At 32.8% G+C, this 18,092-nt stretch overlaps 1 protein-coding gene across 1 annotated transcript in view; it reads right to left on the bottom strand.

Annotated features, from left to right (window-relative positions):
• Positions 1-1,353: 1,353 nt before the first annotated feature.
• Positions 1,354-18,092, bottom strand: part of LOC134650206 (cytochrome P450 4C1-like) — a 43,170-nt gene continuing 26,431 nt past the window's right edge. Inside the window, exons 8-10 of the mRNA XM_063505145.1 lie at positions 2,731-2,882; positions 2,065-2,241; positions 1,354-1,537 (exon numbers count right to left, since the gene is read on the bottom strand). Coding sequence (XP_063361215.1) covers positions 1,359-1,537; positions 2,065-2,241; positions 2,731-2,882 — 508 coding nt within the window. The 3' untranslated portion in view covers positions 1,354-1,358. The remainder of the gene's footprint in view (positions 1,538-2,064; positions 2,242-2,730; positions 2,883-18,092) is intronic.

The following is an 18,092-nucleotide window of genomic DNA, read 5'->3' on the forward strand; positions in this document are numbered from 1 at the left end:
CGATGACGCTTGCGACGAAACAACGCGACGCAACCACACGCAACGCAACTAACCAGTGGGGCCCCTCTCATAATTCTAACGTGACTTCAAACCCGGACAAAGGATCAATAATATATTAAAACACTATACATAATAATATTCTATATACATAAATTTGGACTTTGGTCAACAGTAGTCAACAGGTCAACAGTAACACCTGCCATAAAAATGACTAGGTACCGTTAGATTAGGGCAAACTAGTTTTGGGAGCGTAAGAGTGGACCGCAACGTGACCTTGGACATCAGATATTGGATGAAAGGGTTTTTGTTGGAACTATTCGCATTCGAGCGACGGGTACCTATTTCATAGTATCATCATCATCACTCACTTACGGTTTAGGAGCCGATTTTTAACTTCGATCGCTCGTGATCTGTTAGTTCCAATATCTCTGTAGTATGTCAGGATATCAGACAACCCAACCTAGCGCCTTCGCAATTAATTAAAGCACTGCAGCATCCATGTAAACGAATGCTTGCTTAGGCGCTTAGCACACTGGATCCATTCGTTAGTCGCTCCGATGAGCGAACGGGATGTCGCTATAATACGCTAGAAAAACGGTGAAGGAAAACATCGTGAGGAAACCGGACTAATCCCAATAAGACCTAGTTTCCCCTCTGAGGTTGGAAGGTCAGATGGCAGTCGCTTTCGTAAAAACTAGAGCCTACGTCAATTCTTGGGATTAGTTGCCAAGCGGACCCCAGGCTCCCATGAGCCGTGGCAAATGCCGGGATAACGCGAGGAAGAAGAGATAGAAAGAAAAAGAAAGAAAGAAAAGGACCGGCAGGAAAACCAACGCTAGGGGGTGCTTAATAGCTAAAGCTAAGCAAGCCAAACCTGTGTCACATAAATACCGTCTTTTTCCTTATCCTTTTTGGTATAAATACGTATTTTGCTTGGCAATAAATATTTCCTGAAGTATTATTATTGTATTAATTGACGGTAATCCAACTTACCTTCATCTGTTCAATATTAAATATGTGTGTCGGACCTGCACAATTTCTGGAATTCGTAAAAGGCGTCCTGTGACATAATTTTATAAATATTTATTTTTTATTTTTACCGAGGCACTAAATCGGAAATAGAAATAAAAAGAATGTGGCCTTGTCCCAGAAATGGGCCACTCAAATAGGCTAGAAAAAAACGACTTAAATTTTATGAAGGAGGAGGTTCTGTTCTGTACGTATCGGAGGGTTTTTTTAGTTTTAGTATGTCTCCATTTGAATAAAATAAAATAACAGTTATAGTTACTATACATACATAAATGTAATAAATTTAAGAAACAAGACATTCATAAATCATAACCATGCAAGTTCTACATTCAAGCTCTTTCCTTCAAGCGCACTATAAAATTATCCACATCTTTCATCATTATGTTGAATCTAACCCTCAGTGGGTCGTCATAGTGGGCTGGATCCAGATCTGAAGGAGGCAGCACTTGGTAGCTTCTCAGGACGGTGGATATGACCGTCTTCAAGGACAGCATTGCGTACTGGTACCCTGAAATAGATGTCACAATTTAGAGAGACAATTATTTATATATAGACACATATTTATTCGGCTATTTGAATTCATTTTGAGATTATCTAAAAGTCAAGAAGATAATTATGTCAATCAGTGTTTTTTTTGCTTTGTAGCAGTAGTAATAGCAGAACTCCGTCATTCCCAAATATAAAAAATATTTTTATAAGACACCCATCCAAATTGGTCTTATTTTTGTAAAAAAAAACTGGTTTTTATTATGGAGGGAAACTCTAAGTTGACTTTATCCATCTAAAAATAAGCACTAAAATATAAATATGAAGGCGTTAAGAAGGCCAAAAGCTAACGTAAACAATAAGGAAAACCTTAGTCTATGTTAATGGTTAGCCAGTGATTAAAATTTTATTCATAGTTAGGTATTTTATAAAATAAACCTCGACTAGAGAGTCGCATCAGATTGTATGAAAAAAAAAACACAACCCAAATTTCACGCATTCGAAGTCGCAGGAAAAAGCTAAGTAGTTGACAATAAAGTTGAACCTCACCTATACAGTTCCTCATCCCCCAGCTAAAAGGTAAGAACTGAGCTGGATGCTTGAAGGGTTCAAGGAATCGCTCGGGTCGGAAACTGTCTGCGTCGTCTCCCCAATACTGAGGGTTCCGGTTCACGGCAAAGATGAACATCACTATACCCACCCCTTTCGTGAGGGTCGTTCCGTTTGCTACACAAAAAAGTTTCATTTAGTACATAGGTACTTTTTTATAGGTAGGTAGGTATAGACCTATACATGTACAATAATAATAAGGGACAACTTTATAAATAGATTTAAATTTTATAGGATATTTAATTTAAGCCCGGGTTACACATTGTTTAGTATTTAGGGAGAGTTTGTACATTTGCTACTAAACGTAGAAAAGAAATGTACGAACACGCCAGTCACTACATACACGCACTAATCAATGTGTAAACAGGCTCTGAATTTATCTTTAATTCATTTAGATAGTTTATTCGTTATTAAGTTTAGTTTATACGGTTTGCATGTTTATGCAAATAAAAAAATCTTGATCTAAGAACTCGTATTTAGTCTAGGAGAAGAACAACGTTTGGCCTTTAATAGCAGAGTCCTTTGCCAAATTCAATGTGCATAAATTATAATTAATTAGCTGAAATTACTATTGTAATATAACTTTTTTAGTGAAACAATACAAACGCAATGTAATGTCGTCGGTGACTTCTCTCACAATCGCTGGCACAGGGGGATACATTCGCAACGATTCCTTAATGACAAGTTCCATGTATTTGAGACGAGATAAATCCTCTACAGTCACCATTCTATCCGAACCACCGAACACTTCATGCAGCCTGTAGAAAATATAATTACAGTTAAGTATGTAGTTGGTTTATGTCAATTGGTTCAAGGTGGCTAACGCCGTCATAGTCCGTCCACGAGCGTATATTTCTTTGATTTTCAAACGTAGGAAAAAAAACATCTGATTTTGGTTGCTAAAACTAAAACCAATCGCTGCTTTGTCGATGGAATTATCAATTTTGTTCGTTGTTCGAGAAATAGAACAATTAAAAATGACTGCATAGATCGTTTAAGACAGGATGTCTGTGAAGTTGGCATATCAAAGTCCAGCAGATCACGTTTTTTTTGGAGTTCTATTAGCATGCACCATAGTTCTAGAGTTCCTGATACTTTTTAGCAATAGTTCTGGCGTTTTTATCGTAAAAACCAATTCTATGGAATTTCACAAAATGATATGCTAAGTTCACACACTAGCATATCATTTTGTTACTAATGGGATAAAAAAAATATCCTAGCCTCGACACGTAGTAACAAAGAGTTCCTGACACAAAAAAAGCATCTCTGAGAACATTAACTACAAATTTTATCTATTTGTGTAATTATGTGATATGCTAAGTTCACACGTGCTATGCTGAGGTTATTTAACAACGCACAGACGTATATTTGGTTCCAAACGAAAGCTCTTGCTCTATTGATTACAGAACTTAGGAGTTCTCGGTTTTAAATCAAGCGAGGAAGCAAAAAAAACATAACTTTCATAAAATTCAAATTTAAAAATTACACGTTCTATATACAAAAATATTTTTAAAAGTTCTAAGCGTATTTTTAATCTAAAATGATAGCTGTGTATTTAATGTATACAGAACTTAAGAGTGCCTGGCCCTAGTGTGACAGTTAAAGTGTAGAAAACCATTTTCTTTGAAATTTTGACATTTTTCAATATAGAGACATAAATTGCTAAAATATTTTCAGGAGACTTAGGCTTGAATTTGCTCTTGTATGATAACTGTGTGTCTGTAGTATTAAAACAGCGGAGTTCCCGGCAATTGATAAACATTGAAAGCGAAATAAAAATTAAGTTTGAAATTTCGTTTTAGCCACATTACAGGTGTGCTATGCTGAAACATTTTCAAGATATTTAGGTTTCAATTAGGTCTTGTATGATAGCTGTATGTTCGTAGTATATTAAACAGAGGAATTCCCGGGAATTCATTCACTTTGAAAGAAATTAAATGTTAAGGTTGAAATGTCGATTTTGCCAAAACACATGCGTGCTATGCTGAAATATTTTCAGGAGATTTAAGCTTGAATTTGGTCTGGTATGATAGCTGTTTGTTCGTAGTATATTAAACAGCGGAGTTCCTGGCAGTAGATACACATTGAAATGTAAATAAAAATTAAGGTTGAAATGTCGATTTTGCCAAAACACATGCGTGCTATGCTGAAATATTTTCAGGAGATTTAAGCTTGAATTTAGTCTGGTATGATAGCTGTTTGTTCGTAGTATATTAAACAGCGGAGTTCCTGGCAGTAGATACCCATTGAAATGTAAATAAAAATTAAGTTTGAAATTTCAATTTATCCAAATAACATGTGTACTATGCTGAAACAATTACAGGATATAATACTTGAATTTGGTCTTGTACGATAGCTGTGTGTCTGTTGTATTTAAAACAGCGGAGTTCCCGGCAATTGATATACGTTGAAAGAGAAACAAAAATTTTGTTTGAAGTTTGGACTTATCCACATTATTCCAAATAACAGGTGTGCTATGCTGAAACATTTTCAGGATATAATACATAAACTTGATCTTGTATAATAGCTGTGTGTCTGTTGTATTTAAAACAGTGGAGTTCCCGGATACTGATACACATTGAAAGATAAATAAAAATTTAGTTTACAATTTCGACTTATCTAAATTCTTCCAAATTACAGGTGTGCTATGCTGAAACATTTTCAGGAGATTTAGGCTTCAATTAGGTCTTGTATGATAGCTGTATGTTCGTAGTATATAAAAAAGTGGAGTTCTCGGCAATTGATTCACTTTGAATTAAATGACAAAATTAAGTTTGAAATTTCGACTAATCCAAATTATTCCAAAGTACAGGTGTGCTATGCTGAAACATTTTCAACATATAATACTTGAATTTGGTCTTGTACGGTAGCTGTATGTCTGTTATATTTAAAACAGCGGAGTTCCCGGATATTGATACACTTTGAAAGAGAAATAAAAATTAAGTTTAAAATATCGTCTTCTCCAAATTTATCCAAATAACAGGTGTGCTATGCTGAAACATTTTCAGGATATAATACCTAAATTTAATCTTCTATGATAGCTGTGTGTCTTATGTATTTAAAACAGCGGAGTTCCCGGATATTGATACACTTTGAAAAAGAAATAAAAATTAAGTTTAAAATTTTGACTTATCCAAATTATTCCACATTAAGGTGTGCTATGCTGAAACATTTTCAGGATATAATACTTGACTTTCATCTTGTATGATAGCTGTGTGTATATAGTATTTAAAACAGCGGAGTTCCCGGCAATCGATAAACTTTGAAAGAGAAATAAAAATTAAGTTTAAAATATCGTCTTATCCAAATTTATCCAAAAAACATGTGTGCTATGCTGAAACATGTTCAGGATATAATACTTAAATTTGGTCTTGTACGATAGCTGTGTGTCTGTTCTATTTAAAACATTGGAGTTCCCGGCAATTAATACACTTTGAAAGGGAAAAAAAAAATTAAGTTTGAAATTTCGTTTTAGCCACATTACAGGTGTGCTATGCTGAAATATTTTCAGGAGATTTTGGCTTCAATTAGGTCTTATATGATAGCTTTATGTTCGTAGTATGTAAAAAAGTGGAGTTCTAGGCAATTGAAACACTTTGAAAGAAATGACAAAATACTGTTTAAAATTTCGACTAATCCAAATTATTCCAAAGTACAGGTGTGCTATGCTGAAACATTTTCAGGATATAATACTTAAATTTGGGCTTGTACGGCAGCTGTGTGTCTGTTCTATTTAAAACAGTGGAGTTCCCGGCAATTGATAAACTTTGAAAGAGAAATAAAAATTAAGTTTAAAATATCGTCTTATCCAAATTTATCCAAACATCATGTGTGCTATGCTGAAACATGTTCAGGATATAATACTTAAATTTGGTCTTCTACGATAGCTGTGCGTCTGTTCTATTTAAAACAGCGGAGTTCCCGGCAATTGATACACTTTGAAAGAGAAATAAAAATTAAGTTTAAAATATCGTCTTCTCCAAATGTCTCCAAAAAACAGGTGTGCTATGCTGAAACATTTTCAGGATATAATACCTAAATTTGATCTTGTACGATAGCTGTGTATGTTATGTATTTAAAACAGCGGAGTTCCCGGATATAGATACACTTTGAAAGAGAAATAAAAATTAAGTTTAAAATTTCGACTTATCTAAATTTTTCCAAATTACAGGTGTGCTATGCTGAAACATTTTCAGGACATAATACCTAAATTTGATCTTGTACGATAGCTGTGTGTAAGTAGTATTTAAAACAATGGAGTTCCCGGCAATTGATACACTTTGAAAGAGAAATAAAAAATAAGTTTAAAATTTCGACTAATCCAAATTATTCCAAATTACAGGTGTGCTATGCTGAAGCATTTTCAGGATATAATACTTGTATTTGGTCTTGTACGATAGCTGTGTGTATATAGTATTTAAAACAGCGGAGTTCCCGGCAATTGATAAACTTTGAAAGAGAAATAAAAATTAAGTTTAAAATATCGTCTTATCCAAATTTATCCAAAAAACATGTGTGCTATGCTGAAACATGTTTAGGATATAATACTTAAATTTGGTCTTGTACGATAGCTGTGTGTATGTTCTATTCAAAACAGCGGAGTTCCCGGCAATTGATACACATTGAAAGAGAAATAAAAATTAAGTTTGAAATTTCGTTTTAGCCACATTACAGGTGTGCTATGCTGAAACATTTTCAGGAGATTTAGGCTTCAATTAGGTCTTGTTTGATAGCTGTATGTTCGTAGTATGTAAAAAAGTGGAGTTCTCGGCAATTGATTCACTTTGAAAGAAATTACAAAATTAAGTATGAAGTTTCGACTAATCCAAATTATTTCAAATTACAGGTGTGCTATGCTGAAATATTTTCAGGATATAATACTTGAATTTGGTCTTGTACGATAGCTGTGTGTCTGTTGTATTTAAAACACCGGAGTTCCCGGCAATTGATATACTTTGAAAGCGTAATAAAAATTAAGTTTGAAATTTCGTTTTAGCCACATTACAGGTGTGATATTCTGAAACATTTTCAGTAGATTTAGGCTTCAATTAGGTCTTGTATGATAGCTGTATGTTGATAGTATGTAAAAAAGTGGAGTTCTCGGCAATTAATTCACTTTGAAAGAAATAACAAATTTAAGTTTGAAATTTCGACTAATCCAAATTATTCCAAAGTACAGGTGTGCTATGCTGAAACATTTTCAGGATATAATACTTAAATTTGGTCTTGTACGGTAGCTGTGTGTCTGTTCTATTTAAAACAGCGGAGTTTCCGGATATTGATACACTTTGAAAGAGAAATAAAAATTAAGTTTAAAATATCGTCTTCTCCAAATGTCTCCAAAAAACAGGTGTGCTATGCTGAAACATTTTCAGGATATAATACCTAAATTTGATCTTGTACGATAGCTGTGTATGTTATGTATTTAAAACAGCGGAGTTCCCGGATATAGATACACTTTGAAAGAGAAATAAAAATTAAGTTTAAAATTTCGACTTATCTAAATTTTTCCAAATTACAGGTGTGCTATGCTGAAACATTTTCAGGACATAATACCTAAATTTGATCTTGTACGATAGCTGTGTGTAAGTAGTATTTAAAACAATGGAGTTCCCGGCAATTGATACACTTTGAAAGAGAAATAAAAAATAAGTTTAAAATTTCGACTAATCCAAATTATTCCAAATTACAGGTGTGCTATGCTGAAGCATTTTCAGGATATAATACTTGTATTTGGTCTTGTACGATAGCTGTGTGTATATAGTATTTAAAACAGCGGAGTTCCCGGCAATTGATAAACTTTGAAAGAGAAATAAAAATTAAGTTTAAAATATCGTCTTATCCAAATTTATCCAAAAAACATGTGTGCTATGCTGAAACATGTTTAGGATATAATACTTAAATTTGGTCTTGTACGATAGCTGTGTGTATGTTCTATTCAAAACAGCGGAGTTCCCGGCAATTGATACACATTGAAAGAGAAATAAAAATTAAGTTTGAAATTTCGTTTTAGCCACATTACAGGTGTGCTATGCTGAAACATTTTCAGGAGATTTAGGCTTCAATTAGGTCTTGTTTGATAGCTGTATGTTCGTAGTATGTAAAAAAGTGGAGTTCTCGGCAATTGATTCACTTTGAAAGAAATTACAAAATTAAGTATGAAGTTTCGACTAATCCAAATTATTTCAAATTACAGGTGTGCTATGCTGAAATATTTTCAGGATATAATACTTGAATTTGGTCTTGTACGATAGCTGTGTGTCTGTTGTATTTAAAACACCGGAGTTCCCGGCAATTGATATACTTTGAAAGCGTAATAAAAATTAAGTTTGAAATTTCGTTTTAGCCACATTACAGGTGTGATATTCTGAAACATTTTCAGTAGATTTAGGCTTCAATTAGGTCTTGTATGATAGCTGTATGTTGATAGTATGTAAAAAAGTGGAGTTCTCGGCAATTAATTCACTTTGAAAGAAATAACAAATTTAAGTTTGAAATTTCGACTAATCCAAATTATTCCAAAGTACAGGTGTGCTATGCTGAAACATTTTCAGGATATAATACTTGAATTTGGTGTTGTACGGTAGCTGTGTGTCTGTTCTATTTAAAACAGCGGAGTTCCCGGATATTTATACACTTTGAAAGAGAAATAAAAATAAAGTTTAAAATATCGTCTTCTCCAAATTTATCAAAACAACAGGTGTGCTATGCTGAAACATTTTCAGGATATAATACCTAAATTTAATTTTGTATGATAGCTGTGTTTATGTAGTATTTAAAACAGTGGAGTTCCCGGCAATTGATAGACTTTGAAAGAGAAATAAAAATTAAGTTTAAAATTTCGACTTATCCAAATTTTTCCAAACTACGGGTGTGCTATGCTGAAACATTTTCAGGATATGATTCTTGAATTTAGTCTTTTACGGTAGCTGTCTGTCTGTTATATTTTAAACAGCGGAGTTCCCGGCAATTGGAACACATTGAAAGAGAAATAAAAATTAAGTTTGATTTTTCGTTTTAGCCACATTACAGGTGTGCTATGCTGAAAAATTTTCAGGAGATTTAGGCTTCAATTAGGTCTTGTTTGATAGCTGTATGTTCGTAGTATGTAAAAAAGTGGAGTTCTCGGCAATTGATTCACTATGAAAGAAATTACAAAATTAAGTATGAAATTTCGACTAATCCAAATTATTCCAAACTAAAGGTGTGCTATGCTGAAACATTTTCAGGATATAATACTTGAATTTGGTCTTGTACGATAGCTCTGTGTCTGTTGTATTTAAAACTCCGGAGTTCCCGGCAATTGATACACTTTAAAAGCGTAATAAATATTAAGTTTGAAATTTCGTTTTAGCCACAATACAGGTGTGCTATTCTGAAACATTTTCAAGAGATTTAGGCTTCAGTTAGGTCTTGTATGATAGCTGTATGTTCGTAGTATGTAATAAACTGGAGTTCTCGGCAATTAATTCACTTTGAAAGAAATAACAGATTTAAGTTTGAAATTTCGACTAATCCAAATTATTCCAAAGTACGTAGTTAAGTAAAGTGCTATGCTGAAACATTTTCTGGGTATAATACTTGAATTTGGTTTCGTACGGTAGCTGTGTGTCTGTTCTATTTAAAACAGCGGAGTTCCCGGATATTGATGCACTTTGAAAGAGAAATAAAAATTAAGTTTAAAATATCGTCTTCTCCAAATTATTCCAAAGTACAGGTGTGCTATGCTGAAACATTTTCAGGATATAATACCTAAATTTGATCTTGTACGATAGCTGTGTATCTTATGTATTTAAAACAGCGGAGTTCCCGGATATTGATACACTTTGAAAGAGAAATAAAAATTAATTTTAAAATTGCGACTTATCTAAATTTTTCCAAATTACAGGTGTGCTATGCTGAAACATTTTCAGGATATAATACCTAAATTTGATCTTGTACGATAGCTGTGTGTATATAGTATTTAAAACAACGGAGTTCCCGGCAATTGATACACTTTGAAAGAGAAATAATAAATAAGTTTAAAATTTCGACTTATCCAAATTATTCCAAATTACAGGTGTGCTATGCTGAAGCATTTTCAGGATATAATACTTAAATTTGGTCTTGTACGATAGCTGTTTGTCTGTTCTATACAAAACAGCGGAGTTCCCCGCAATTGATACACATTGAAAGAGAAATAAAAATTAAGTTTGAAATTTCGTTTTAGCCACAATACAGGTGTGCTATGCTGAAACATTTTCAGGAGATTTAGGCTGCAATTAGGTCTTGTATGATAGCTGTATGTTTGTAGTATGTAAAAAACTGGAGTTCTCAGCATTTGATTCACTTTGAAAGAAATAACAGATTTAAGTTTGAAATTTCGACTAATCCAAATTATTCCAAACTACAGGTGTGCTATGCTGAAACATTTTCAGGATATAATACTTGTATTTGGTCTTGTACGATAGCTGTGTGTATATAGTATTTAAAACAGCGGAGTTCCCGGCAATTGATAAACTTTGAAAGAGAAATAAAAATTAAGTTTAAAATATCGTCTTATCCAAATTTATCCAAAAAACATGTGTGCTATGCTGAAACATGTTTAGGATATAATACTTAAATTTGGTCTTGTACGATAGCTGTGTGTATGTTCTATTCAAAACAGCGGAGTTCCCGGCAATTGATACACATTGAAAGAGAAATAAAAATTAAGTTTGAAATTTCGTTTTAGCCACATTACAGGTGTGCTATGCTGAAACATTTTCAGGAGATTTAGGCTTCAATTAGGTCTTGTTTGATAGCTGTATGTTCGTAGTATGTAAAAAAGTGGAGTTCTCGGCAATTGATTCACTTTGAAAGAAATTACAAAATTAAGTATGAAGTTTCGACTAATCCAAATTATTTCAAATTACAGGTGTGCTATGCTGAAATATTTTCAGGATATAATACTTGAATTTGGTCTTGTACGATAGCTGTGTGTCTGTTGTATTTAAAACACCGGAGTTCCCGGCAATTGATATACTTTGAAAGCGTAATAAAAATTAAGTTTGAAATTTCGTTTTAGCCACATTACAGGTGTGATATTCTGAAACATTTTCAGTGGATTTAGGCTTCAATTAGGTCTTGTATGATAGCTGTATGTTAATAGTATGTAAAAAAGTGGAGTTCTCGGCAATTAATTCACTTTGAAAGAAATAACAAATTTAAGTTTGAAATTTCGACTAATCCAAATTATTCCAAAGTACAGGTGTGCTATGCTGAAACATTTTCAGGATATAATACTTGAATTTGGTGTTGTACGGTAGCTGTGTGTCTGTTCTATTTAAAACAGCGGAGTTCCCGGATATTTATACACTTTGAAAGAGAAATAAAAATAAAGTTTAAAATATCGTCTTCTCCAAATTTATCCAAACAACAGGTGTGCTATGCTGAAACATTTTCAGGATATAATACCTAAATTTAATTTTGTATGATAGCTGTGTTTATGTAGTATTTAAAACAGTGGAGTTCCCGGCAATTGATAGACTTTGAAAGAGAAATAAAAATTAAGTTTAAAATTTCGACTTATCCAAATTTTTCCAAACTACGGGTGTGCTATGCTGAAACATTTTCAGGATATGATTCTTGAATTTAGTCTTTTACGGTAGCTGTCTGTCTGTTATATTTTAAACAGCGGAGTTCCCGGCAATTGGAACACATTGAAAGAGAAATAAAAATTAAGTTTGATTTTTCGTTTTAGCCACATTACAGGTGTGCTATGCTGAAAAATTTTCAGGAGATTTAGGCTTCAATTAGGTCTTGTTTGATAGCTGTATGTTCGTAGTATGTAAAAAAGTGGAGTTCTCGGCAATTGATTCACTATGAAAGAAATTACAAAATTAAGTATGAAATTTCGACTAATCCAAATTATTCCAAACTACAGGTGTGCTATGCTGAAACATTTTCAGGATATAATACTTGAATTTGGTCTTGTACGATAGCTCTGTGTCTGTTGTATTTAAAACTCCGGAGTTCCCGGCAATTGATACACTTTAAAAGCGTAATAAATATTAAGTTTGAAATTTCGTTTTAGCCACAATACAGGTGTGCTATTCTGAAACATTTTCAAGAGATTTAGGCTTCAGTTAGGTCTTGTATGATAGCTGTATGTTCGTAGTATGTAATAAACTGGAGTTCTCGGCAATTAATTCACTTTGAAAGAAATAACAGATTTAAGTTTGAAATTTCGACTAATCCAAATTATTCCAAAGTACGTAGTTAAGTAAAGTGCTATGCTGAAACATTTTCTGGGTATAATACTTGAATTTGGTTTCGTACGGTAGCTGTGTGTCTGTTCTATTTAAAACAGCGGAGTTCCCGGATATTGATGCACTTTGAAAGAGAAATAAAAATTAAGTTTAAAATATCGTCTTCTCCAAATTATTCCAAAGTACAGGTGTGCTATGCTGAAACATTTTCAGGATATAATACCTAAATTTGATCTTGTACGATAGCTGTGTATCTTATGTATTTAAAACAGCGGAGTTCCCGGATATTGATACACTTTGAAAGAGAAATAAAAATTAATTTTAAAATTGCGACTTATCTAAATTTTTCCAAATTACAGGTGTGCTATGCTGAAACATTTTCAGGATATAATACCTAAATTTGATCTTGTACGATAGCTGTGTGTATATAGTATTTAAAACAACGGAGTTCCCGGCAATTGATACACTTTGAAAGAGAAATAATAAATAAGTTTAAAATTTCGACTTATCCAAATTATTCCAAATTACAGGTGTGCTATGCTGAAGCATTTTCAGGATATAATACTTAAATTTGGTCTTGTACGATAGCTGTTTGTCTGTTCTATACAAAACAGCGGAGTTCCCCGCAATTGATACACATTGAAAGAGAAATAAAAATTAAGTTTGAAATTTCGTTTTAGCCACAATACAGGTGTGCTATGCTGAAACATTTTCAGGAGATTTAGGCTGCAATTAGGTCTTGTATGATAGCTGTATGTTTGTAGTATGTAAAAAACTGGAGTTCTCAGCATTTGATTCACTTTGAAAGAAATAACAGATTTAAGTTTGAAATTTCGACTAATCCAAATTATTCCAAACTACAGGTGTGCTATGCTGAAACATTTTCAGGATATAATACTTGAATTTGGTCTTGTACGATAGCTGTGTGTCTGTTGTATTTAAAACATCGGAGTTCCCGGCAATTGATACACTTTAAAAGCGTAATAAATATTAAGTTTGAAATTTCGTTTTAGCCACATTACAGCTGTGCTATTCTGAAACATTTTCAGGAGATTTAGGCTTCAATTAGGTCTTGTATGATAGCTGTATGTTCGTAGTATGTAAAAAACTGGAGGTCTCGGCAATTAATTCACTTTGAAAGAAATAACAGATTAAAGTTTGAAATTTCGACTATTCCAAATTATTCCAAAGTACAGGTGTGCTATGCTGAAACATTTTCAGGATATAATACTTGAATTTGGTCTTGTACGGTAGCTGTGTGTCTGTTCTATTTAAAACAGCGGAGTTCCCGGATATTGATACACTTTGAAAGAGAAATAAAAATTAAGTTTAAAATATCGTCTTATCCAAATTTATCCAAACAACATGTGTGCTATGCTGAAACATGTTCAGGATATAATACTTAAATTTGGTCTTCTACGATAGCTGCGCGTCTGTTCTATTTAAAACAGCGGAGTTCCCGGCAATTGATACACTTTGAAAGAGAAATAAAAATTAAGTTTGAAATTTCGTTTAAGCCACATTACAGGTGTGCTATGCTGAAACATTTTCAGGAGATTTAGGCTTCAATTAGGTCTTGTATTATAGCTGTATGTTCGTAGTATGTAAAAAAGTGGAGTTCTCGGCAATTGATTTACTTTTAAAGACATGACAAAATTAAGTTTAAAATTTCGACTAATCCAAATTATTCCAAAGTACAGGTGTGCTATGATGAAACATTTTCAGGATATAATACTTAAATTTGGTCTTGTACGGTAGCTGTGTGTCTGTTCTATTTAAAACAGCGGAGTTCCCGGATGTTGATGCACTTTGAAAGAAAAATAAAAATTAAGTTTAAAATATCGTCTTCTCCAAATTTATCTAAATAACAGGTGTGCTATGCTGAAACATTTTCAGGATATAATACCTAAATTTGACCTTGTACGATAGCTGTGTATCTTACGTATTTAAAACAGCGGAGTTTCCGGATATTGAAACACTTTGAAAGAGAAATAAAAATTAAGTTTAAAATTCCGACTTATCTAAATTTTTCCAAATTACAGGTGTGCTATGCTGAAACATTTTCAGGATATAATACCTAAATTTGATTTTGTACGATAGATGTGTGAATGTAGTATTTAAAACAACGGAGTTCTCGGCAATTGATACACTTTGAAAGAGAAATAAAAAATAAGTTTAAAATTTCGACTAATCCAAATTATTCCAAATTACAGGTGTGCTATGCTGAAGCATTTTCAGGATATAATACTTGAATTTGGTCTTGTACGATAGCTGTGTGTATATAGTATTTAAAACAGCGGAGTTCCCGGCAATTGATAAACTTTGAAAGGGAAATAAAAATTAAGTTTAAAATATCGTCTTATCCAAATTTATCCAAAAAACATGTGTGCTATGCTGAAACATGTTTAGGATATAATACTTAAATTTGGTCTTGTACGATAGCTGTGCGTATGTTCTATTCAAAACAGCGGAGTTCCCGGCAATTAATACACTTTGAAAGGAAAAAAAAAATTAAGTTTGAAATTTCGTTTTAGCCACATTACAGGTGTGCTATGCTGAAACATTTTCAGAAGATTTAGGCTTCAATTAGGTCTTGTTTGATAGCTGTATGTTCGTAGTATGGAAAAAGTGGAGTTCTCGGCAATTGATTCACTTTGAAAGAAATTACAAAATTAAGTATGAAGTTTCGAATAATCCAAATTATTCCAAATTACAGGTGTGCTATGCTGAAATATTTTCAGGATATGATTCTTGAATTTAGTCTTTTACGGTAGGTGTCTGTCTGTTATATTTTAAACAGCGGAGTTCCCGGCAATTGATACACATTTAAAGAGAAATAAAAATTAAGTTTGATTTTTCGTTTTAGCCACATTACAGGTGTGCTATGCTGAAAAATTTTCAGGAGATTTAGGCTTCAATTAGGTCTTGTTTGATAGCTGTATGTTCGTAGTATGTAAAAAAGTGGAGTTCTCAGCAATTGATTCATTATGAAAGAAATTACAAAATTAAGTATGAAATTTCGACTAATCCAAATTATTCCAAACTACAGGTGTGCTATGCTGAAACATTTTCAGGATATAATACTTGAATTTGGTCTTGTACGATAGCTGTGTGTCTGTTGTATTTAAAACTCCGGAGTTCCCGGCAATTGATACACTTTAAAAGCGTAATAAATATTAAGTTTGAAATTCCGTTTTAGCCACAATACAGGTGTGCTATTCTGAAACATTTTCAAGAGATTTAGGCTTCAGTTAGGTCTTGTATGATAGCTGTATGTTCGTAGTATGTAATAAACTGGAGTTCTCGGCAAGTAATTCACTTTGAAAGAAATAACAGATTTAAGTTTGAAATTTCGACTAATCCAAATTATTCCAAAGTACAGGTGTGCTATGCTGAAACATTTTCAGGATATAATACTTGAATTTGGTCTTGTACGGTAGCTGTCTGTCTGTTCTATTTAAAACAGCGGAGTTCCCGGATATTGATGCACTTTGAAAGAGAAATAAAAATTAAGTTTAAAATATCGTCTTCTCCAAATTATTCCAAAGTACAGGTGTGCTATGCTGAAACATTTTCAGGATATAATACCTAAATTTGAGCTTGTACGATAGCTGTGTATCTTATGTTTTTAAAACAGCGGAGTTCCCGGATATTGATACACTTTGAAAGAGAAATAAAAATTATGTTTAAAATTTCGACTTATCTAAATTTTTCCACATTACAGGTGTGCTATGCTGAAACATTTTCAGGATATGATACCTAAATTTGATCTTGTACGATAGCTGTGTGTATATAGTATTTAAAACAACGGAGTTCCCGGCAATTGATACACTTTGAAAGAGAAATAATATATAAGTTTAAAATTTCGACTTATCCAAATTATTCCAAATTACAGGTGTGCTATGCTGAAGCGTTTTCAGGATATAATACTTGAATTTCGTCTTACACTATAGCTGTGTGTATATAGTATCTAAAACAGCGGAGTTCCCGGCAATTGATAAACTTTGAAAGAGAAATAAAAATTAAGTTTAAAATATCGTCTTATCCAAATTTATCCAAAAACTTGTGTGCTATGCTGAAACATGTTTAGGATATAATACTTAAATTTCGTCTTGTACGATAGCTGTGTGTCTGTTCTATTCAAAACATCGGAGTTCCCGGCAATTGATACACATTGAAAGAGAAATAAAAATTAAGTTTGAAATTTCGTTTTAGCCACAATACAGGTGTGCTATGCTGAAACATTTTCAGGAGATTTAGGCTTCAATTAGGTCTTGTATGATAGCTGTATGTTCGTAGTATGTAAAAAACTGGAGTTCTCGGCAATTGATTCACTTTGAAAGAAATAACAAATATAAGTTTGAAATTTCGACTAATCCAAATTATTCCAAACTACAGGTGTGCTATGCTGAAACATTTTCAGGATATAATACTTAAATTTGGTCTTGTACGATAGCTGTGTGTCTGTTGTATTTAAAACACCGGAGTTCCCGGCAATTGATACACTTTAAAAGCGTAATAAATATTAAGTTTGAAATTTCGTTTCAGCCACATTACAGCTGTTCTATTCTGAAACATTTTCAGGAGATTTAGGCTTCAGTTAGGTCTTGTATGATAGCTGTATGTTCGTAGTATATAAAAAACTGGAGTTCTCGGCAATTAATTCACTTTGAAAGAAATAACAAATTTAAGTTTGAAATTTCGACTAATCCAAATTATTCCAAAGTACAGGTGTGCTATGCTGAAACAATTTCAGGATATAATACTTGAATTTGGTCTTGTACGGTAGCTGTGTGTCTGTTCTATTTAAAACAGCGGAGTTCCCGGATATTGATACACTTTGAAAGAGAAATAAAAATTAAGTTTAAAATATCGTCTTATCCAAATTTATCCAAACAACATGTGTGCTATGCTGAAAAATGTTCAGGATATAATACTTAAATTTGGTCTTCTACGATAGCTGTTCGTCTGTTCTATTTTAAACAACGGAGTTCCCGGCAATTGATACACAATGAAAGAGAAATAAAAATTAAGTTTGATTTTTCGTTTTAGCCACATTACAGGTGTGCTATGCTGAAAATTTTTCAGGAGATTTAGGCTTCAATTAGGTCTTGTATGATAGCTGTATGTTAGTAGTATGTAAAAAAGTGGAGTTCTCGGCAATTGATTCACTATGAAAGAAATTACAAAATTAAGTATGAAATTTCGACTAATCCAAATTATTCCAAACTACAGGTGTGCTATGCTGAAACATTTTCAGGATATAATAGTTGAATTTGGTCTTGTACGATAGCTGTGTGTCTGTTGTATTTAAAACACCGGAGTTCTCGGCAATTGATACACTTTAAAAGCGTAATAAATATTAAGTTTGAAATTTCGTTTTAGCCACATTACAGCTGTGCTATTCTGAAATATTTTCAGGAGATTTAGGCTTCAATTAGGTCGTGTATGATAGCTGTATTTTCGTAGTATGTAAAAAACTGGAGTTCTCGGCAATTAATTCACTTTGAAAGAAATAACAGATTAAAGTTTGAAATTTCGACTAATCCAAATTATTCCAAAGTACAGGTGTGCTATGCTGAAACATTTTCAGGATATAATACTTGAATTTGGTCTTGTACGGTAGCTGTGTGTCTGTTCTATTTAAAACAGCGGAGTTCCCGGATATTTATACACTTTGAAAGAGAAATAAAAATTAAGTTTAAAATATCGTCTTATCCAAATTTATCCAAACAACAT

Source organism: Cydia amplana, chromosome 8, assembly GCF_948474715.1.
Source record: "Cydia amplana chromosome 8, ilCydAmpl1.1, whole genome shotgun sequence".
Lineage (NCBI taxonomy): Eukaryota > Metazoa > Arthropoda > Insecta > Lepidoptera > Tortricidae > Cydia > Cydia amplana.